The sequence below is a fragment of the Lactuca saligna genome, chromosome 4 (genome assembly GCF_052625555.1).
Source record: "Lactuca saligna cultivar CGN05327 chromosome 4, ASM5262555v1, whole genome shotgun sequence".
In the NCBI taxonomy this organism is placed as follows: domain Eukaryota; kingdom Viridiplantae; phylum Streptophyta; class Magnoliopsida; order Asterales; family Asteraceae; genus Lactuca; species Lactuca saligna.
Window position 1 is genome coordinate 12,968,207 of NC_136420.1, and position 20,040 is coordinate 12,988,246.

General features: G+C 34.4%; 1 protein-coding gene across 1 annotated transcript; it reads left to right on the forward strand.

The window, feature by feature from the left end:
* The first annotated feature begins 6,196 nt into the window (after positions 1-6,196).
* On the forward strand, positions 6,197-9,317 carry LOC145041243 (putative mitochondrial-processing peptidase subunit beta, mitochondrial). Its single transcript, XM_078989246.1, has 9 exons — positions 6,197-7,028; positions 7,404-7,568; positions 7,665-7,802; positions 7,872-8,023; positions 8,133-8,241; positions 8,320-8,418; positions 8,499-8,564; positions 8,639-8,746; positions 8,991-9,317. The coding sequence occupies exons 1-9, from the start codon at positions 6,366-6,368 to the stop codon at positions 9,075-9,077; spliced, it is 1,587 nt and encodes a 528-aa protein (XP_078845372.1). The 5' UTR covers positions 6,197-6,365; the 3' UTR covers positions 9,078-9,317.
* Positions 9,318-20,040: the final 10,723 nt, after the last annotated feature.

The window sequence follows — 20,040 nt, forward strand, 5'->3', positions numbered from 1 at the left end:
CAGGTCATCAATCCTTGGCAACGGATATATATTCTTTATTGTTGCCTTGTTCAACTCTCTGTAATCAATGCACATTCTCATACTTCCATCTTTCTTTTTCACGAATAACACCGGAGCTCCCCAGGGCGATGAACTAGGTCTAATGAAACCTTTGTCCAATAACTCCTGAAGTTGCATCATCAGCTCCTTCATCTCCGTCAGTGCTAATCGATAAGGTGCTTTTGCTATTGGCGTGGTTCCTCGTAACAAGTCAATTCTGAACTCCACTTGTCTATCAGGTGGTAATCCAGGAAGATCTTCGGGAAATACTTCCGGATAATCACACACCACTGAAATACTTTGCATCACCTTCTTTTCCTTCTTAGCATCAATCACGAATGCTAAATATGATGTACATCCATTGGTCAAACAGTTTATGGCTTTCATTAGGGAAATGATTCCAGAATTCACTCGGCGTTTGTCCCCATACACCATAAACGAATCTTTCCCAGGCGGGTTTACTTTAACTATCTTCTTCTTGCACAATATCTCAACGTCATTGGCGCTAAGCCAATCCATTCCCAGAATGACGTCGAAACCATTAAGTTCGATAGGTAATAATTCCTCGTGAAACTTATTCCCATTAAGGTCGATTAAGATGTTTTTTCATACGATGGCTAACAGGTACAAACTTGCCACTAGCAACTTCGACTAATAAAGCATTATCTAGGCTATCAACAGGCAAAGCTAATTTTTTACCAAACTCATGCGAAATAAAGGAGTAGTTGACTCCAGAATCAAACAAAATTTGAGCAGGTAATTCGTTTACGAGAAAGGTACCTGAAGCGACATCAGCTTCATCTTTCGCGGCCTCAAGTGTCATCTGGAAGGCTCTCGCCTCCGGCTTTGGTGGAATGTTGGGCTTAGCTGCCTCCTTCTTCTTCGGACAGTCTTTCAAAATGTGCCCCTCTTCATTGCAACCAAAACACATCCTTTTGTTGGACGGACACTCATTGGCAAAATGCCCAACCTTTCCACACTTGTAGCAGGTTACATCCTCGCTACATTTCCCAAAGTGCTTTTTCTTACACTTATCACAGCACTTCGCTTCGCCTCCTTTTCCTCCAAAAATTTTCGAATCAGATTTCGAAAATTTGCTTCTCTTACCGGAACCAGATGTTCCCTCAAACTTTCTCTTCTCACCAACCTCAACCTTGTCGGTGGTTCTCCCCTTAATCATGTTCTCATTAGACTTGGCAGCCCAGATAGCTGCCTCTAGAGTATGTGCCTGACGTAGTGGCACCTCGTACTCCCATGGGAGTCCCTTCGCATACCGGTACACCTTTGTTAGCTCATCTGGAACGATGCGCAAAGCAAACTCCATCTTATCTGTAAAGTTATTAGTGTATTCATCAACTGACATGATGCCTTTCGTCAATGTCAGAAACTTGTTCTCTAGTTCCAACAGATTTTGAGCCGAGCAGAACTTGCGCTTGAACTGCACCAAGAATTATGCCCATGTCAATTGCAGTGGCTCAGTAGGGCTTAAAGTCTTCCCTAAAGTGTTCCACCAACGAACGGCTCCACCTTGGAATTGACGCACTGCATAGATAGTCTGCAACTTGCCTCTGCAGCCACAAGTCATGAAGGTCAATTCCATTTCTGAGATCCAATCCATAACTCCAATCGGATCCTCCTTTCCATTGAAGGTCGATGGTTTGCAAGTTAGAAAGTCCTTGTACTTGCATCCCATTCCATCATTCCTTCCATCATGGTTGTCTTGCCTAACTATCGGTGGGTTGGCTTGACCAACAGACCCACTGAAGTTTCCACCTTCCGAGTGCCCCTCATTTAATTCGGGCTCTTCCACACGAATTGATAGTTCTTCACGATTCTGTTAAAGCAACCGCCTAGTTTCATCCATATGACGATCCAACATTGTTTGAATCATCATTTGCACACCAGCCATGGTTATTGGCTCAGGTGCTGCTGCTACGATAGGTATTTGTTCAATCACTGGTGGTTGATTCTTGTTTTCATCAACATTTCCAACTCCACTTCTTGTTCTCACCATTTTGATCTACACACAGAATAAGGTGAAATTAGATCATCATTCACGATAGATATTCAAATCATCCTTATCACTCCGAAACGTTTACATGCTAGTTCTAATATCGTAGACGTACGCTTAAAATCCTACACACATAAAGTTTCTAGATCCGAACAAATAATATCATATATGGCAACATATAACATTTAGCACATAAAGCATTTTAGGCAACTTTCCTAAAATAAACTAGTGCTCGTGTCTAAAATATAACAGACACACATCTCAAAATTCCACTTAGCATTCTAAGTTTAAGTCTAGAAATCCTACTAATTCCTAGTTCGCTTAAACTAATGCTCTGATACCAACTGTGACATCCCCAAAATCTCTCGGCCAGAAAAGACCGATTTTCATTTATGCTTTTAAAATAATTTCAGAGTAAATCCTTTTGATTTGAAAGAGTTGTGGAATTTGTTCCCAAAAACAAAACGTGATAAAATAATATTTACCAAAGCATTTCATAAAAGAAATGTATTTTCATCATATAATCAAAACTCGGGATGTCATGTTCCGATACAGAACATAAAGCATAAACGATAACATTACAAGTCATTCAAAAAATATATACATATACAGACTTGTAAGCAAAACAACTTGATGGTTCATCCATCTTATGCCCTTGCGCCACTTCCTGTAATACAAATAAAACTGAGTGGGTCAGGCTTGGGAGCCTGGTGAGCATATAGGGTTTTCAACCCACAATAAATAATCATATTTAATTCCACCAATCAACAATAACCCAATTACTCATTCCCGTTATTCTCACTTTACGTCCCTAAAACAACTAACACAAGGGACATAGTCTTAGAATATTTCATCGGGGCGACAACACATGCATTCGGGGGTTTCCCGACAATATATGTCAAATAAGGCAACCATGAGGGGGATGGAGTACAGCGAATGAACACCCAAGTTCATTAACACCTACAGGTGGTGAATCTGCTAGCGTTCCACAGGACTGTTTAGAAAAGTCTGTGGTCATCATCTAAACTCCGCTAGATGACCGAATCAAAAACAACATCGAGGCCTCTCATCTGTTTATCACACGTCAACTATCTACCCATGTTCTACCCGACATATTAGTAGATAAAAAAATATATTTTTATGCACAGTTTAAAACATGTATAGCATTCTCATTCAATACATATTCCAAAACAACAGATGAGACACATACACATAACACGTATTTCATAGAGAATAAATCGTATCTAAGAGATAGAAGAAAGTGAATATACATGCACACATCTAAAAACAAAATATACACATAACACGTATTTTATATTAAATACTTAATAATTATGCATTAGAAGAAAGTAACCACACACTCACTTGATTAGAAGATGATCGGACAACACTACGACTTGTAGAAGTAGTATCTTCGGCAGATCTGGAAGATCTTCACAAAAACCGGACTCTTCGCGGGCAGAGCTTCGGCTCGGAAATCGCACTTCTCGGGATCTTCGGGGCTTCGGGACTTGCTTCGGGGCTCGGGAATGATACTGGGGCTTAGGGATAATTCTTGCACGAAAAACGATGCAAAAATGCGAGAAAAAGAGAAGAAATGAGCAAACTACTCGGCTGCCCTCGACACCCTTTTATAGGAGCTGGAAGGTCGATTTACGCTGGGCGTAAATCCTAGTTACGCTGGGCGTAACGACAATAAGATCTGTAACTCCCCCCCCCCTTCGGATAATATCGGAATTTATATATAAATAAAATATCGAAAATATTTAATAAACTTCATAAATTCATATCTTCCTCATACGAACTCCGTTTTCGACGTTCTTTATATCCCCGCGTAGGTGAGACTATGATCTACAACTTTCGTTTAGACTCCGTTGGCTAATTTTGACTTTATTTTTATTATTTATTTTTAGTAGGCCGGGACAGGAAAACTCCGTTATAAAATCATAACTTCTTCACCCGACGTCCGTTTTCACCTATCTTTTTATCGTTTTACTACAATTAATGAGATCTTCGATTCTCATTTAGATTGTTTTGGCTAAAAACCGTTCGGTCTCAAATCGAGTATTCGGGCTGCATACCGCTAAGTCAAAACTTCGAAAAATCATAACTTCCTCATACGAAGTCAGATTTTGGCGTTCTTTTTATGCACGCTCTCGGTTTAACAAACTCTACGAATTTCGTTTAGATCACTAAGGCTAAATATCGCTCTAACATAAATTTCACTTTTTACGTCATTCAGCGTTGTCGGTTCTCTCGCGAAACTTCGACAGGTCATAACTTCTTCGTTATAATTTGGATTTTGGCATTCCTTATATCTCCGGAATCCTCGTTTCGAGCACTACAACTTTATGTAAAGATATTGAGTTTATTTTACACTTAAATTTTGACGCTTATTTTATTCTTAATTAATCAAATCACATAATTAAGCAATTAAGCACAAAACACATAATACTCAAATAATACGCTCTTATTATTTCAAAACGGGTTACGAAGGTTAACCTAGATTATTACATCAACGAAAATGCCTAGCCTGGAAAAGCGGGCATTACATGGAATTCTTCTATAAACTCCCACCACCACCACCACGAAAGGGACATAAAAAGCCATAAATGCTAGATCTAAGAAGGTTAAGCTACAAAGTTAGGAATTTGAACACTTACAAAGGTCTAAGTGATGCACAATATGTTGGATCTCTTCTGGAAATACACTCCCAAGCTCTAAAGGATGATTGTATTCCTTCAAAACATTCAAAATGACACACTTCAATAAGATATGACAAGGAGAATAAGGAAAGAGATAAAAGAGGCTATGGTTTCGGGATGGGAAGACAGAGGCTGAAGAAACGACCTGGCTTAGGAGTTCAAGCCTTTAAATATGGAAGAAACCCTAATCTACATAGGCTTGGGTGACAGCGCTCACCATGCCATGGTACATTCCTTACAACGTCGTGGTGTCCAGAAGACATGGCCATGCCATGACATAAGGCTTTTCCCAAAACCTTATCTTTGAAATCCATAAGTCTTGATCTGATAAAATCAGAAACACGGGTGTTACACCAACATGACATTACAAATAGGTTTTGCTACCACGTGTGTGATATATGTATGATGGTTTGCATGCTATCTAGTGAAAGTGGAGTAGGATAGTGTTTAGTGTGACATGTGCTGCTTCACACAAGATACACAAATATGAACCATCAAATATAAGATATGGACTTGAGATAAATGTTTTAAGAGTAGAAGCATATGCATCACATACTTTAATTTTGTTGAATTCTTCATATGATTTAATAATTTTTTGAATTAATCATCTTTGAAATGCTCCTTTCCCTAGCTTTTGAATCTATTAATATTGTGAGACTTTTAAAACTAATTTTAGGGGTTTAACTTTGAGTTTGGATATTGATCTTATCCAATACCATTAAGAGTTGATACCAAGAGTACCCACTTGACTTTTCAAGCTTAACACATGTATTTTGACATGTATTTAAATTTGAGGATTAAGAAGGGAGGTATAAGAAGCATGAACTTTTAGAATATCATTTGCAAATGTAAAGGCTTGTATGTAACTTTTGCTTTGTATTGGTTGATTCATTTTCGTTGTTAGCAAACTATATTAAACTTAAGCTTGTGGGACCTAATTCCACAAATTTAACTATTTGATTTTAAAAATTGTCTTTTGAAAACACATTTTAAATAAATAATGCGATAGATGTTTCAATAACTAAGAGAATCTAGAAGAGTTCGAGATCGCCTCGACCATGTTATATAACTTTTAGGACTTTAGGTTTTATGTGTCGCAATCGGGACTCGACTCTTAAATTGGAGTGTTGTTGATGGGTTAGACCACTAGCTAAAGAGATATGCCTTTATACCATGGTCACGATTAGAGATGCACATTAGCGATCTTAGATTGTTTTCGAAACGATTCGATTTCTTTGGTTTTTTCGGATCAGGACGGCCTTAGCCTGATCCGATCTTTTTTTTTTGGTCCGATAACATTTAGATCAATTAGATCTTGGTCTTTTTTTGTGACTTGTTAGAGACCAATCTTTCTTTCATTTTTGTTTTGATTTTTAGCGGTGTGGTTGTACTTTTTAGGTTATTATTATTTGGCTCCGGTAGTTGGCTTTCATATTTTAGTTTTTGTCAACCAAAGACCGGGCAGAAACCATACATCGCGGGGCACACGCCCGTCACAAGAAAAGAGAATTTTCAGCGAAAAATTGCCCCTTTTATTCATCCTCTTCATCTTCTTCCCCATGCCCTAATCCCCCAATCTCACATCGGATTGGAACTATCAAACCCTAGCCATGGCGACGCGCCAGCTCCTGAAGCTTTCTCGCCGCTCTCACCCAACCCTTGCAGCCACTACCACCACCAGATCCGCTCCATTTGCCACTGCAGTCTCAATCGCATCCGACACTCGCACACCAGCTCCACCGCATCCTAATCAAATGATCTATGATCGCGTTGCAGAACAAGTAAAATCGAAACTCAAACGACTCGAAAATCCTGATCCTAGGTTCCTTAAACACAACTCACCTTTCCCTGTTTTAGCCGATCATACGTCTATTCTAACCTACCCGGAGACGCGTGTCACCACCCTGCCTAATGGTCTACGTGTTGCGACGGAGTCTAACATGGCCTCCAAGACGGCTACCGTTGGGGTCTGGATTGATGCAGGATCGCGATTTGAGACCGAGGAGACTAATGGCGTCGCTCATTTTCTAGAACATATGATTTTCAAAGGGACGGCTAAGAGGTCGGTTAGGGATTTGGAGGAGGAGATTGAGAATATGGGAGGGCACTTGAATGCGTATACTTCGAGGGAGCAGACGACTTATTACGCCAAAGTGATGGGTGGAGACGTGCCTAAGGCTCTTGATATTCTCTCGGACATATTGCAGAATTCCACTTTTGATGAAAGACTGATTAATCGTGAGCGAGGTGTGATTCTTCGTGAGATGGAAGAGGTTTGTATGTCATTGTCAACACTATTTCTCTTATATCTGTTTATATGGGATGAATACCTTTTTCCGGAATCGTTCTTTTAACATTTCTTACTTTTGATGTCGAGAATCACTCTTTAACATTTTCCTGCATCCTCGATCAGTAGAATGTTGTCTGAATCATCTTGTTACGTATGAATTTAGTGCCATTTACCTAAATATAAGGTAATTTAGGTTTTAGGATTTACGCACTAGCTGTAAGGTATGATGTTGAAGTTATCCACTGATCCCTATTTTAAGCTTTCTTTATAGTCTCCCAGTGGATTCTGCAGTTCTTCTGATATTGCTGTTTGATGCATAAGTAGCCATCATTAATAATTTTTAAAATCTTTATTGCAGGTAGGTTTACAGACAGAGGAAGTAATTTTTGACCACTTGCATGCTACTGCTTTCCAATACACCCCTCTTGGTAGAACTATTCTTGGACCTTCTGAAAACATTGAAAAGATAACAAAGAAAGATATTGAAGATTATATCTCAACCCACTATGCTGCTCACAGAATGGTACATAACTTAACTTATCAACCTTGTTATACTTTCAGCTTCAAGTTTTTAGATTTGATATATAATTCTTGTATGACGAATCATGAATCTTTTCAGGTAATTTCTGCCTCAGGAGCTGTTAAACATGAAGATGTTGTGGATCAGGTAAAAAAAATGTTCACAAAGCTCTCAGCCAATCCCATGACTACAACACAGTTAGTAGAAAAGGAGCCTGCAATCTTCACTGGATCAGAGGTATGCATTATTATTACTTTTTATTAACCATGAGATTAAAAATTCCAAATTAATGAAATTAATAATCAGATTCGAATGAGGGATGATGATATGCCTCTTGCACAATTTGCCATTGCATTCAATGGAGCATCATGGACTGATCCTGATTCAGTTGCTTTAATGGTCATGCAAGCCATGCTTGGATCATGGAACAAATCTGCAGGAGGTGGAAAGAATATGGGGTTAGCAATCATTTGACTTTAATTAATTAATTAATTATTTTTAAATATCTGTTATTTATGAGATTTTTAAAATTGGTTACTATTAATTAACGACACTTTTTATATACAGCTCACAGCTTTCACAGATGGTGGCGATTAGTGAACTTGCTGAAAGCATGATGGCTTTCAACACCAATTACAAAGACACTGGATTATTTGGTGTATATGCTGTTGCCAAGGTGTGTGAAATTTGAATGAATATTTTTAAATGTAATAAATATTAAATTAATTTATTATTGTTTTACCTTTTTGTGTAGGGGGATTGCTTAGATGATTTGTCTTTTGCAATCATGCAAGAGATGACTAAATTGTGTTACAGAGTTGGGGATGATGATGTTACCCGTGCTAGAAATCAGGTAAAATTAATTTAATTTTAAGAAATTATATTATTGTATAGTAATAGTTTTATTATAATTCAAGGACTTAAATTTTGCAGCTGAAATCTTCATTGCTTCTTCATGTTGATGGAACAAGCCCTACTGCTGAAGACATTGGACGCCAGGTATTTACTATTTTAAGTGTTTTACAAATTATTATTATTATTATTATTATTAATTTTTGTTTTTATTGCAACAGCTAATTACTTATGGGCGAAGAATTCCATTTGCTGAATTATTTGCAAGAATTGATGCTGTTGATGCTGCCACGATTAAACGTGTAGCCAACAGATTCATATTTGACCAGGTATTCTGCTCTAAACTTCCGTTTTGATATATATATATATATATATATATATATATATATATATATATATATATATATATATATATATATATATATATGTTTTACATTTGTCATCTATCTTAGCTTATTTTACAGTTTTTACTAAATGTTATTACTTTATAAAGTAGCTTATCATGTAAAAGCTAGTTTATCAGCTAGTCTGCCAAACACAGTCTGAAGTTGTATATAATTTTGTGTGTTGCAGGACATGGCCATAGCAGCATCGGGACCCGTTAAACTATTGCCGGACTACAATTGGTTCCGCCGCCGTACTTACATGCTCCGTTACTAGACTTTTTTTTTTTTTATTATTTTTTTTATTTATTTATAACCCCATCCGTTCGTGTAAGAGGTTTGTGGGTAAAAGAGAGAATTGTGATTTTGAGAAGCCTGGTTTCTTTTCAAGTTGGGAATAAAAACTAGGGCTTTTTTTCTTTGTATAAACGACTTTAACTCTAATTTGTATACACCAACCAATGTATGCGGTTTTGCCACTTTTTAATATTACTAGGCGAGTCTCGTCATTTTATGATTCGGTAATAATAACTAGGTAATACATGAATTGTTCCCATGTATTGTTGTACCTTTTTTGAATTTTATATTTTGAGTTAACCACCAAAATTATAAAAAGAAAAGTACAGACGAAGTATCGTGAATTCTTGGCAAAATTATGTACTTGGTCCTATATTCATGTGTTTGGTTCTTGTGTTTTCATTTATTGGTGTTTGGTCCTTTTCGCTTTTATGATGTTTATATTCTTTTCAATTTATTTATTTATTTTTTTAATTTAATTCTATATTATTAAAATAGAAATGACCTTATTTCACCCCACTGTTAGGCTGGAGGGTGTGGCCGCTGTCTAGGGCTGCGGTTTGTGCCACCTCAGCTGCGCACACCGCCCCTAACTGTGGTTTTTGCTGTGGTGCGTTAATTTGCAGCCGTGCAATGTGATTGGTTGGGGAAGGAACGGTAAAATATTTGACCGTTCATTATTATTATTATTATTATTTTATTTTATTTTATTTTTTTGCCTTTCTTTCCTATATATGCGCAAACACTTTTTTCCCCAAATACAAACCCTTCTCTCTCAAATTAAAAAAAAAATTACCAATCTCTTTAAAAAATATCATCTTCTTCATCTTATGAAGAATTTTAGATTATTTTCAATGTAATGTTTTATTTATTTTTTTTAATTTTTTTTTTCAAGTACCGAAAAATTATGTTTTTTTTATTAAAAAATAAGTTTTAATTAAAATAGCTTAAAAATAAAAAAGAAAATTAAAAGTGTGGCACCACTCCTTTGGTGTGGCAAGAAACCACACTTGTGTGGTAAAAAATAACATGACGTTTTTGTGGCGGTGGAGGGAGTGCGGTTTCGGTAGCACCACTCCCTCCAGTCTTAACCACCACACTGCAATAAATGATGCAACCCAAAATCGATTTTCCCTATATCAACGCGTGACGTGCTCATCGAAGGTGGTTCTGCAACCCTCACAATCTCCGCCCACCCAAAAGTTAGACGAGGAGATGGAGATGTTTTTTTTTCATGCTTTTAGAAAGGATCAACAGTCCTTATATAGACATTATTTTATAAACGACAATATGACTAACTATTGTTAGCCAATTACTAAACATTTGACACATATCTAACATTGCATTATTTTATATATATATATATATATATATATATATATATATATATATATATATGAAATTAACTTTTACTAGTGTTATAGCCTTTATTTATAGACCTAGGGCACTGTGCACACATTACATAATCATATGACACACAAACTATACAAATATATCATAATTATTACATTTTTTGATAGGTAGTTGTATCGTGCTTGAATAACATGCTTATACTTAATGCTCTTATCTCTCCCCCTGATGATCGAAAGCTTAACATCATTGTGTGAGTCATTCTTTCATTATTGGTGCTTCTTTTCTATTCTCTTTATCGTATTAGCAACAATGCCTTGGTGTGTTGATGATTATTTGACATAATTGTTTTTTTATCTCTCCTGGTAATTCAACAAGATGTTTGGTGAATTCTTCAAATGCTTCTTTAAATGTACAGATTGCTTGTAGTTATGCTTGAATAATTTGTCCCGTGTTATCTTGGAAAAAAGTAGCATAGTATCACTACAATAGTTGATTCAAACTTCTGCTTTTTGATTTTTATCGGTGCTTATTTAGGAACCAACAAGATAGACACATGCTAATGCTAAGATGAGATGGTCAGTGGTTGGATTGACTCGTGGTACAATATCTCTTGTTGGATATTTTGATTCATCTTAGATGTTGCCTACTCCTACTTGTCCTAAGACAATTATTGGGACTAGTAGCTTGGTTTATTCATCAAAAAATGGATAACTTGCATGTAATTTGACAAAAAATATTTCATTTATTTAGAAACCTGACATCATAATTTGTTACCACTGTTTGCATTTTTTTGGAAACTCACATATTTCTTGGGCGTGTTTCCATTGATGTAAAGTGTATCAATAAACCCATGAGAAAAATAATCTCATAGAGTTACTGCTTCTCCTCCCGGTAAAAAGATGACCTTAGGTCCAGGTCTTCTTAGTATTATTGGGTAAAAATTCATTGTTGAGTATTGTAGTTGATAATGGTGTCCTGTAATCTTGTAAACTTGTCAGACGTTGGTCTTTTCTTATATTGTTTTTCTTCTGTTGTTAGTATGTTTTCTATGTAGGTTCTTAAGTTGATTTTTGATAAACGATGAATTACGAGTGTAACTGTTTTTGCTGTGGAAGAACATTTGACGTTTCCTTTTACAATGGTAACATATGATTCTTCAAGTGTTTTACACGCTTCTTCTTTTGTCTTGTAACTCTTATGAATTATATTTTTGTCTGAACTGTAGGAATTAGAGAGTCCCCAATCACGATATGCTCCTTTGTGTGGTGCATTAAAAAATACGTACCATTTTTTTATGTTTGTTTCTTGATCCCGACTTGGTGGTGGTATTATCATGACTTCGTCTCCGACTTCCTTTTTGAATGTAGTAGTAGGAATTGAAGTGTGTTTCTTAGCTCCTCTTTCTCTTTTTTGATTGTTTCCACTTGGCATTGGATTGTTGTTTCTTGTTCTTCTTTTTGCTTTAATTGATGTTGAATTTGCTTTATGATGACTTCCATTCTCTTGTGAGAGTATAAGGAATATGGTTATTTTCACTTTTTATATGTTTCTGTTGAATATTATGAAGTTATTATTTAGTAGATTTTATTCCTTGTATTTATTTTTAGATAGGATTAGAATTGATTTGAGATTCATTTAATCTAGGATCTCGTTAGTATAGCTGGCCATAATCTTGTTGTATATATTCCATGTATGTTTCTCATTTCATATAAAAAAAAATCACAAAGATAATTTTATCTCAGAATACTCTTTTAATATTCACAGTTTCAAATAAGGTTGATATTGTTGGTTGGAAATTAGGGTGATGGTGGAAAACTGGATTCCTTATAGATCGTTTACGTTCACTTTTCGAACTGATATTTTCACCCTATGCCTGGGTTACAGGAAATCCAGTATAATAAAGGATACAGACCAATAAGAACCACCTAAAGCCTTAATGATAATAAATGATAAATGAAACCTTACAAGATATGGTTTACTTTCTAATTGGTGGAAATTATACTCCTTTATTCTTTTTGGGATTATACTATAATTACTATCACCTGTATATGGAATACAAACACCAACTTATAAGTAGATAAAACACTTTATAAGATTTAATATGGAAAGTATCCATCCTTATCTTACTAAATGTTTTGTGGATTTGAAGCCTTTGTTAGACTAAAACTTCTAAACCCAATCTCTACTAATTACATATTTGTAGAATACTCTAAAGGGTTGGTTAGATTATTTATACAAACCCACAAAGAATAAGTTCTCTTATTCCTCTTAAAGTTAAGTTATCGGAAAGCTAGATTCTAATGAAAAATTAAGTGGGAGGCAAATGGAACTTGAAGCAACTCAAGAACCATAGCCTGATGTAGAAATAGTTGGCACTAATTTCAATAAGGAATTGTTGAACATGAATAACAAATATCCATAAACACAAACTGCTCGCATTAACGGTAGAAATTGTCTATGACTTGAGAAATGTGGAATCTCTCATTAATGAGTTATTCTTGATGGTTTCTAGAAAATGCATCAACTACCAAAATGTTATATCATATCTCGAATTTGGTTAATGACTAAGAGCCATGAACATTGGGATATAATCCATATATAATAATCAAGTATGGGCTTGATTATTCTTCTTCTCTATAGCAAGATTAGGAGTAAGCAATTCTTTTAGAAAGAATACATACGTTGATATATATATATATATATATATATATATATATATATATATAGACTATGATCTTTATCATACTCATGCCATTGACTATGATCAAAACTTTTCATAAGTAGCTATGATTAGATCAACAAAGATATTATTTACTATAACTACATATTCTTAATATGAGATATAACAAGTAGATTTCAAGAAAAATCGTTTTTCTTAATAGACATCTACTTGAGTATGTCTATATAGCGTAGCCTAAAGTTTTTCATAATCCTGGTTATCCAAACAAAGTGTGTAAGGCTTTAGATTCATTTGTGGATATATAAGCAAACAACTCAAGATAAGAATCATCATTTTTAATATAAGAAACACAAGGCATGTTTTTATATCAAAATGAAGATAACATCTATGTTTACTAAGAACTAGTGGAAGTGGTAGTGATATTCCTAATCTTGTATGAACAATACATACTTAATCATGAGAAACTGCATTCTGACTATGCAAGGTACATTTTTGGAATGTAGAATCTACATGGATAGATAAAGATGGATGTTGAAGTTTTAAATCTTTTGTATATGTTGACAAAATCTTGAAAGAGATCAGGACACAAGATTCATTTAAAGGACTCTTGACATTGACACATGACACTATTTGTGAGCTTGCCTCAGAATTACTTAGCACATAGGTTTGAGATAGATTAAATGATTTATATTATATTTGCTTGACAAATGAACCCATCATTTATGCCATATTATACATAAACTAGTTATATGATCATGCTATGAACATATCATTATATACCAATTAGATACATGGTTAAGTCACTGGATGACTATAATAACATTCTAGGAGTACATAAGAAGAACTAAGAGAATGTATATAAGACAATCAGTTTAGAAGAAGAAGAGTAAGTTTTCGTTGGAATGAGCTGCAAAAAAAATAACATAGTCTACTACAAAATAAGAATACATTACTTTAGAAGTTGAAATCAAATATGATTGGATGAATGAATTAATTTAAAGGTTATGTTGAGTCATACCATTCAAGGATCACATATAAATATTTTGTGACTTCAAGAGTATACTTAATCAAGCTAAGAGACTTTATGTCACATCAGAATAACAATCATATTCTCTGAGATATTTAACTATACTCAGAATAAAGATAAATATGCAGATGGTCGGATCCATAGAATTCACAAATATTAGATTTTGTCAGACCCATTAAGCTAAGTATGAATGGTCATACTTCAGCTATAAGACTACGTTATTCTAAATTTGATTTGGATATAGTATTTAGATATTGGAACATTGTAACAACTATTATTTACTAGGTGAATGTCCGCGCATTGAGGATAAACACTTATATAGTTGAAGTCTTTACAAATATATGTTTTTTAAATATAACAATAACGTTGTTGTTAAATTTGATATAATAATTTGTATAATAAATTGATATAATATATTGATTATTCTGAATTATATGATAATATATATACATCTATTATAACTACATAATCTCAATCTTTTGAATGACTTCCACCCGCGAGTTACATATGAATAAAATTAAATATAATATATGCTTTAATGTTATTTATAGTTGTTATTGTTAATTAATTTTTTAAAATCTATTTGCTTAATGTTTTAATTTCTATCATTATAATTATTTAAAACGTCAAACATTGTTTTTTGATTTTAAATGTAACAATATAATCATTTATATACAATTATTTTTAACCATTGTTATTATAAGTTATTTTAAGCTACTTATTTGAAAACTTTAAACTATTATAAAAATATCTTTAGCATATATTTAAGTTAAATTGATATTACAATTTAGTTTTTGCATTTATCGCTACAATTTATTATTTTTTATCTATTTTCAAAAAATTCTTCGTTTTTTTAAGTGAAACTGAAATTTATATTTAAGTTGACACTGTAATGTTATATTTAAATTAACAATTTAAGTATTTTGTCCAAACTGTTCAAAAATTGTAGCTTTAAACTGATAATGGTTTATATACAACAACATTTTAAATCTAATAAATTAAGTATAATATGTTAGAAGTTAAAGACATAACTTTATAAGTAGAAGTAGGGATGAGAATTTGGCCCTAAAACCCGAACCGAACCGAATTAGACCCAAATAAGGGCTTATTCGGTCCAAAAAACCGAACCGAATATGGAAAGTCGTTTTATTCCCTTGCACAATTACGTATTCGGTTCTGTGACAATTCAATATCGTTACCTAAAAAAACCAAATCGAAGATTGTATCGTTACCCACTTAATACACCAAATCGCATATCAAATTACACCGAATCAAGTCGACCACTTCCATTCCATATTAATGATTGCGATAAATTTGTTTGATCGACAGTTGATTGCGAATTGTTCCTTCCGAAAAAAATTGATCGACAATTGCTCCTTGCGACATTAGGTTTTGATCGACTTCCCTACTTCAAAATTCTGTGAATCGTCTCCTCATCTTGTTTTCTAGTTTCTACTGTGGTTAAACTCCATTCAATTCATGGAAAATTGGGTTCCAAATCAAGAAACACAAGTAAGTATTTGTATCTTAATCTACTACTCAATCTTTCGATGTGTTATTATGTATGTTACTCATTGAAAATTGGATGTGTTAGTCTACTACTCAATCTTTCAATGTGATATTATGTATGTTATCAATTGAAATTTGAATGTGCTATGTTAACAGTTAACTTTTTTTCTATAAGTCCAAGCAATGGGCACTTTGACCTTGAATGAGAACCTTGAATAAGAGAATTTAATGAAAACAACCATATATGTTCTTTTACTTGTTTCATTCCATATTGATGAATTTATTTAAATGTTATTATGCTTTATATTGATGATGAATCTATTTTGTTATTATGCTTTATATTGATGATGAAGATGTGTTTGTTGATAACACACAAGTTGAAGGAACAAGTCAAGCAACAAAGCCGAAGAAAAGGAAATATGCCCAAAGGGCAGCTTGTTGGAACGATTATGATGTAGTTCATATTGACATAGTTAGACATAGCAAATGCAAAAAATGTGGAACTTTGCTCAAAATCGAATACGACGCAAACGGTACGTCTAGTATGATTAAACATACGGAAAGATGTAAAATGAACCCAAAAAATTTAGAAAAAAAAACTAGAAAACCAAACCACTTTAAATTAAAAAAAATGAAAACGGAGAGAATAGTATTGAGACTTGGAAGCATGATGAGAAAAAAATAAAAAAAGCTTTGTTAAACTTATTTGTAGTTAGAGACTTACCGTTCAAGTTTGTAGAGAACGAATCATTTATTGAGTATACAAATGCATTGAACGGGAAAGTAGTTTTGCCATGTAGAACCACAATTTCAAATAGAGTCACCGATTACTTTCTTGAAGAAAAGGTTGAGTTCTTTAAGTTCTTTAGTAATCCCCAATGTAATGTGCATTTGACGACTGATTGTTGGACAAGCTCATGTCAAAGGTCGAGCTATATGGTGGTCACGACCCACTTTATTGATGAAAATTGGGTCATGCACAAAAGAATTATCAACTTTAAATCTCTAGATAGTCATAAGGGAGAAGACATTGGGCGCACATTGTTGACTTGTCTTCAAGAGTGGGGTATCAATAACGTAATGACCATAACCGTTGACAATGCTAGTGCGAATGACAAAGCAATCGAAATTCTAATGAAAAAGCTACCAAACTTGTACGATGGGGGGAAACAATTACACGTAAGGTGTATGGCCCACATCCTGAACCTTATTGTTAGGGATGGGTTTGATCAACATCAATCTAGTATCAAGTGCATGCAAAAGGCCGTTAAATACATTAGGAATTCTAAACAACTGATTCAAAGGCTCAAAGAATGAATGAAAGAGCTAAATGTGGAATCCAAAAGTTTTTGTGTAATGATAGCCCAACTCGATGGAACTCCACATACGAGTTATTGAAGATTGTGGTGGAGTTGGAGAAGGTTTTTGGCATGTTTGAAGTCAAAGGTAATTTCATATTCCATTCCACTATTTTTTTTTAATATTTCAGCATGTTTGCAAATTTTTAGCTAACTTTGAAGTGTCATAACGTCTTTGTTATTTGTCCGATTAGCCCGATCTTTTTCTAGCTTGTAGTTTACAATTTGAACTACATTTTACACTATTTAAACGTGTTATTTGGTTGTATATTCAGTGAGTTACAGAACTCTAAGCATTGGATATTAAATCTGAGTTTTTCTGTTTCAGCATTTTTCCAAATTTTTAGCTAACTTTGAAGAGTCATAACGTCTTTGTTATTTGTCCGATTAGCCCGATTGTTTTTCCAGCTTGTAGTTTACAATTTGAACTACAGTTTACACCATTTAAATGTGTTATTTGGGTGTATATTTAGTGAGTTACAGGCTCCTAAGTAAGGGGTATTAAAGCTGTTTTTTTACAAAAATAAAATAAAATACTAACATTTACTTTATTATAATAGATCCTACATTTGTTCGAGACGTTTTGACTCCCTCAAAAGAAGATTTCAACATTTGTAGAGCTATGGTTGGATTTCTTGAGAAATTCAAGGTGAAAACCGACATAGTATCGACGTCAACAAAACGACGACACGTCGATTTTTTGGAGAAATATGTGATGTATACCAACACATTAAGGAATAGGCGGCTAGTCCTCAATTTTGTTTGATCGGGAAGGACATGATTGATAAATACGACAAGTATTGGGGCGATCTTGAAAAATTAAATGATTTTTTGTATTTTACGGTCATATTAGATCCACGGTTCAACTTTGATTTTCTTCAACAAGCTTTTGAGAAGTTGATTAAGTTGAAGAATCCACAAAAATATCCTATGCTCAACTCGGAAGTCATTTTGAAGGCTAAGGTCTTAATACAGATTTGAGGCGGCGTTTAGTACAAGCTGGCGGATATTGGATCCATATAAAACAAATTTGTCTGCAAATATAGTAGAGGCTTTGGTTTGCACTCAAGATTGGGTAAGGAAATCAAGAAAGAAAATTGTGGACAAGATTGATGAAATTTTGAAAGACGATGATGTCGCAAAAGCTTTAGAAGAGGCGATAAAGAACGGAGATGAAATGGGAAAACAACCAATTAATATTCCCAAATAGTTAATTCGTGTTTGAAAAATGTTATTTTGGATATTGGATAAAAACTTAAGATTAATATTTTAATTTGGGTGTTGAATGTTTAATGTTTAACTTATATACTTATAGATAGATTTTTGGGTGTTTATTTTTAAGTATTTAATTTGTTTCTTTAAAAGATTTGTTATGAAATCATAAACTACAAAAATAATAAAAAATATTCAGGTTATTCGGATTATTCGACTCCTTAATCATTTTGTACATGTTATTTGGGTTATTCGGGTTATATACTTATAGATAGATTTTTAGGTGTTTTGGATGTTTAATTTTTAGTGTTTAATTTGTTTCTTTAAAAGATTTGTTATGAAATCATAAGCTACAAAAGTAATACAAAATATTCGGGTTATTCAAGTTATTCGACTCCTTAATCATTTTGTACATGTTATTTGGGTTATTCGGCTTATATACTTATACATAGATTTTTGGGTGTTTTGGATGTTTAATTTTTAGTGACCAAATTGCCCTTCTTCCAATAGCTATTTTGTAACACCCAAAAATTCAAACCAATTTAAAATTTTTAAAACATTTCAAACCATTAAAAATCAATACAACTTTGTTTTCAAATGTATAATATCAGAGTTTTTCCCAGATACATAGATAAAACATGAGGAGCTGTATGATCACACCTTCTCCTTGCCGCGATCCAGTGATGTACTTGAAACAATAAACTGAAACTATAAGCCTGAGTGCTTAGTGAATTCCCCTAAAATACCAACCTCATAAACTATACTCATATCATAATAGCAAATACAAAACAGCATGCATGATGAGCCGTCAGCCTGATTGGACCGCCTCGTCGGGCCTTCAGTCTATATGGATCGCTCTCCGAGTCTTCGGCACGTCTGGACCGCCTCGCCGGGCCTTCATCCTATCTAGACCGCTCGTCGGGCCTTCGGTCTGACTAACATACCCTTCGGGGTCTATAGTCTATCCGGACCACCCTAGGTATGTTGGCCTTCAAGAAAAAGCAGGACCTCCTCAACCCAGCCTCCAATCAAACAAACATGTGCACATACATATCATACGCTAGCATATATAATAGTCAATCGATCTATCAGATCAAATAGCATAGCAACATCCTATAACTAGGATACCGACCTAACCGGTCACTAACATAGCATCATCCTATATTCCAGGATATCGACCTAACCAGGTCACTAAGCATATCGCCGTCCTAACTACCAGGATGTAAATCAATAAGCATAACATGTAATAAACTAGGATACCAATCCAATAAGGGCCGACATTGGTGCCTTAGACCCTGTTGATATAGTGAGGAGAACTCACCTCGCAACTGACGTCTGAAACTAGAAGCTTTAACTCCCGGATCACCAACACGAACTTCACTACCTATAGATACCATAAAACCCTTTTTCATAAGTCTCCAAATTACTAGAATACCCTCAGGAGTCGACTGGTCAACTCTTGGTCAAAGTCAACATCCACAGTCAAAGTCAACAGTCCATGTTGACTCGACTCGTTGAGTGCAGTTCACCGACGTGTCGAGTCCTTCCTGAACTCGAGAAGTCGTGAAATCCTTGATTGGCTTGTTGAGTTCTCCTTAAACTCGCTATAACGCCCGTGTTTCTGGGCTAAAAGCATTAATAATGTTGTAATAGTTTAGGTCAACCTTTGTAACTTATTTTGAAGTAATAAAGAGGAATTATGTGAATATCATGTGAATTATATGCTTATTTGCTTAATTATTATGATGTAATTAATTAATAATGAAAATAAGCATTGAAAATAAATATTAGAAAAAGCCGATAT

Bases quoted from the DNA above. Each gene is read 5' to 3' on its own strand.
- LOC145041243 (XM_078989246.1), top strand. From the start codon at position 6,366: ATGGCGACGCGCCAGCTCCTGAAGCTTTCTCGCCGCTCTCACCCAACC. The intron at 7,803-7,871 runs GTATGCATTATT...ATTAATAATCAG, and splicing joins CAATCTTCACTGGATCAGAG to ATTCGAATGAGGGATGATGA. The intron at 8,565-8,638 runs GTATTTACTATT...TTATTGCAACAG, and splicing joins CTGAAGACATTGGACGCCAG to CTAATTACTTATGGGCGAAG.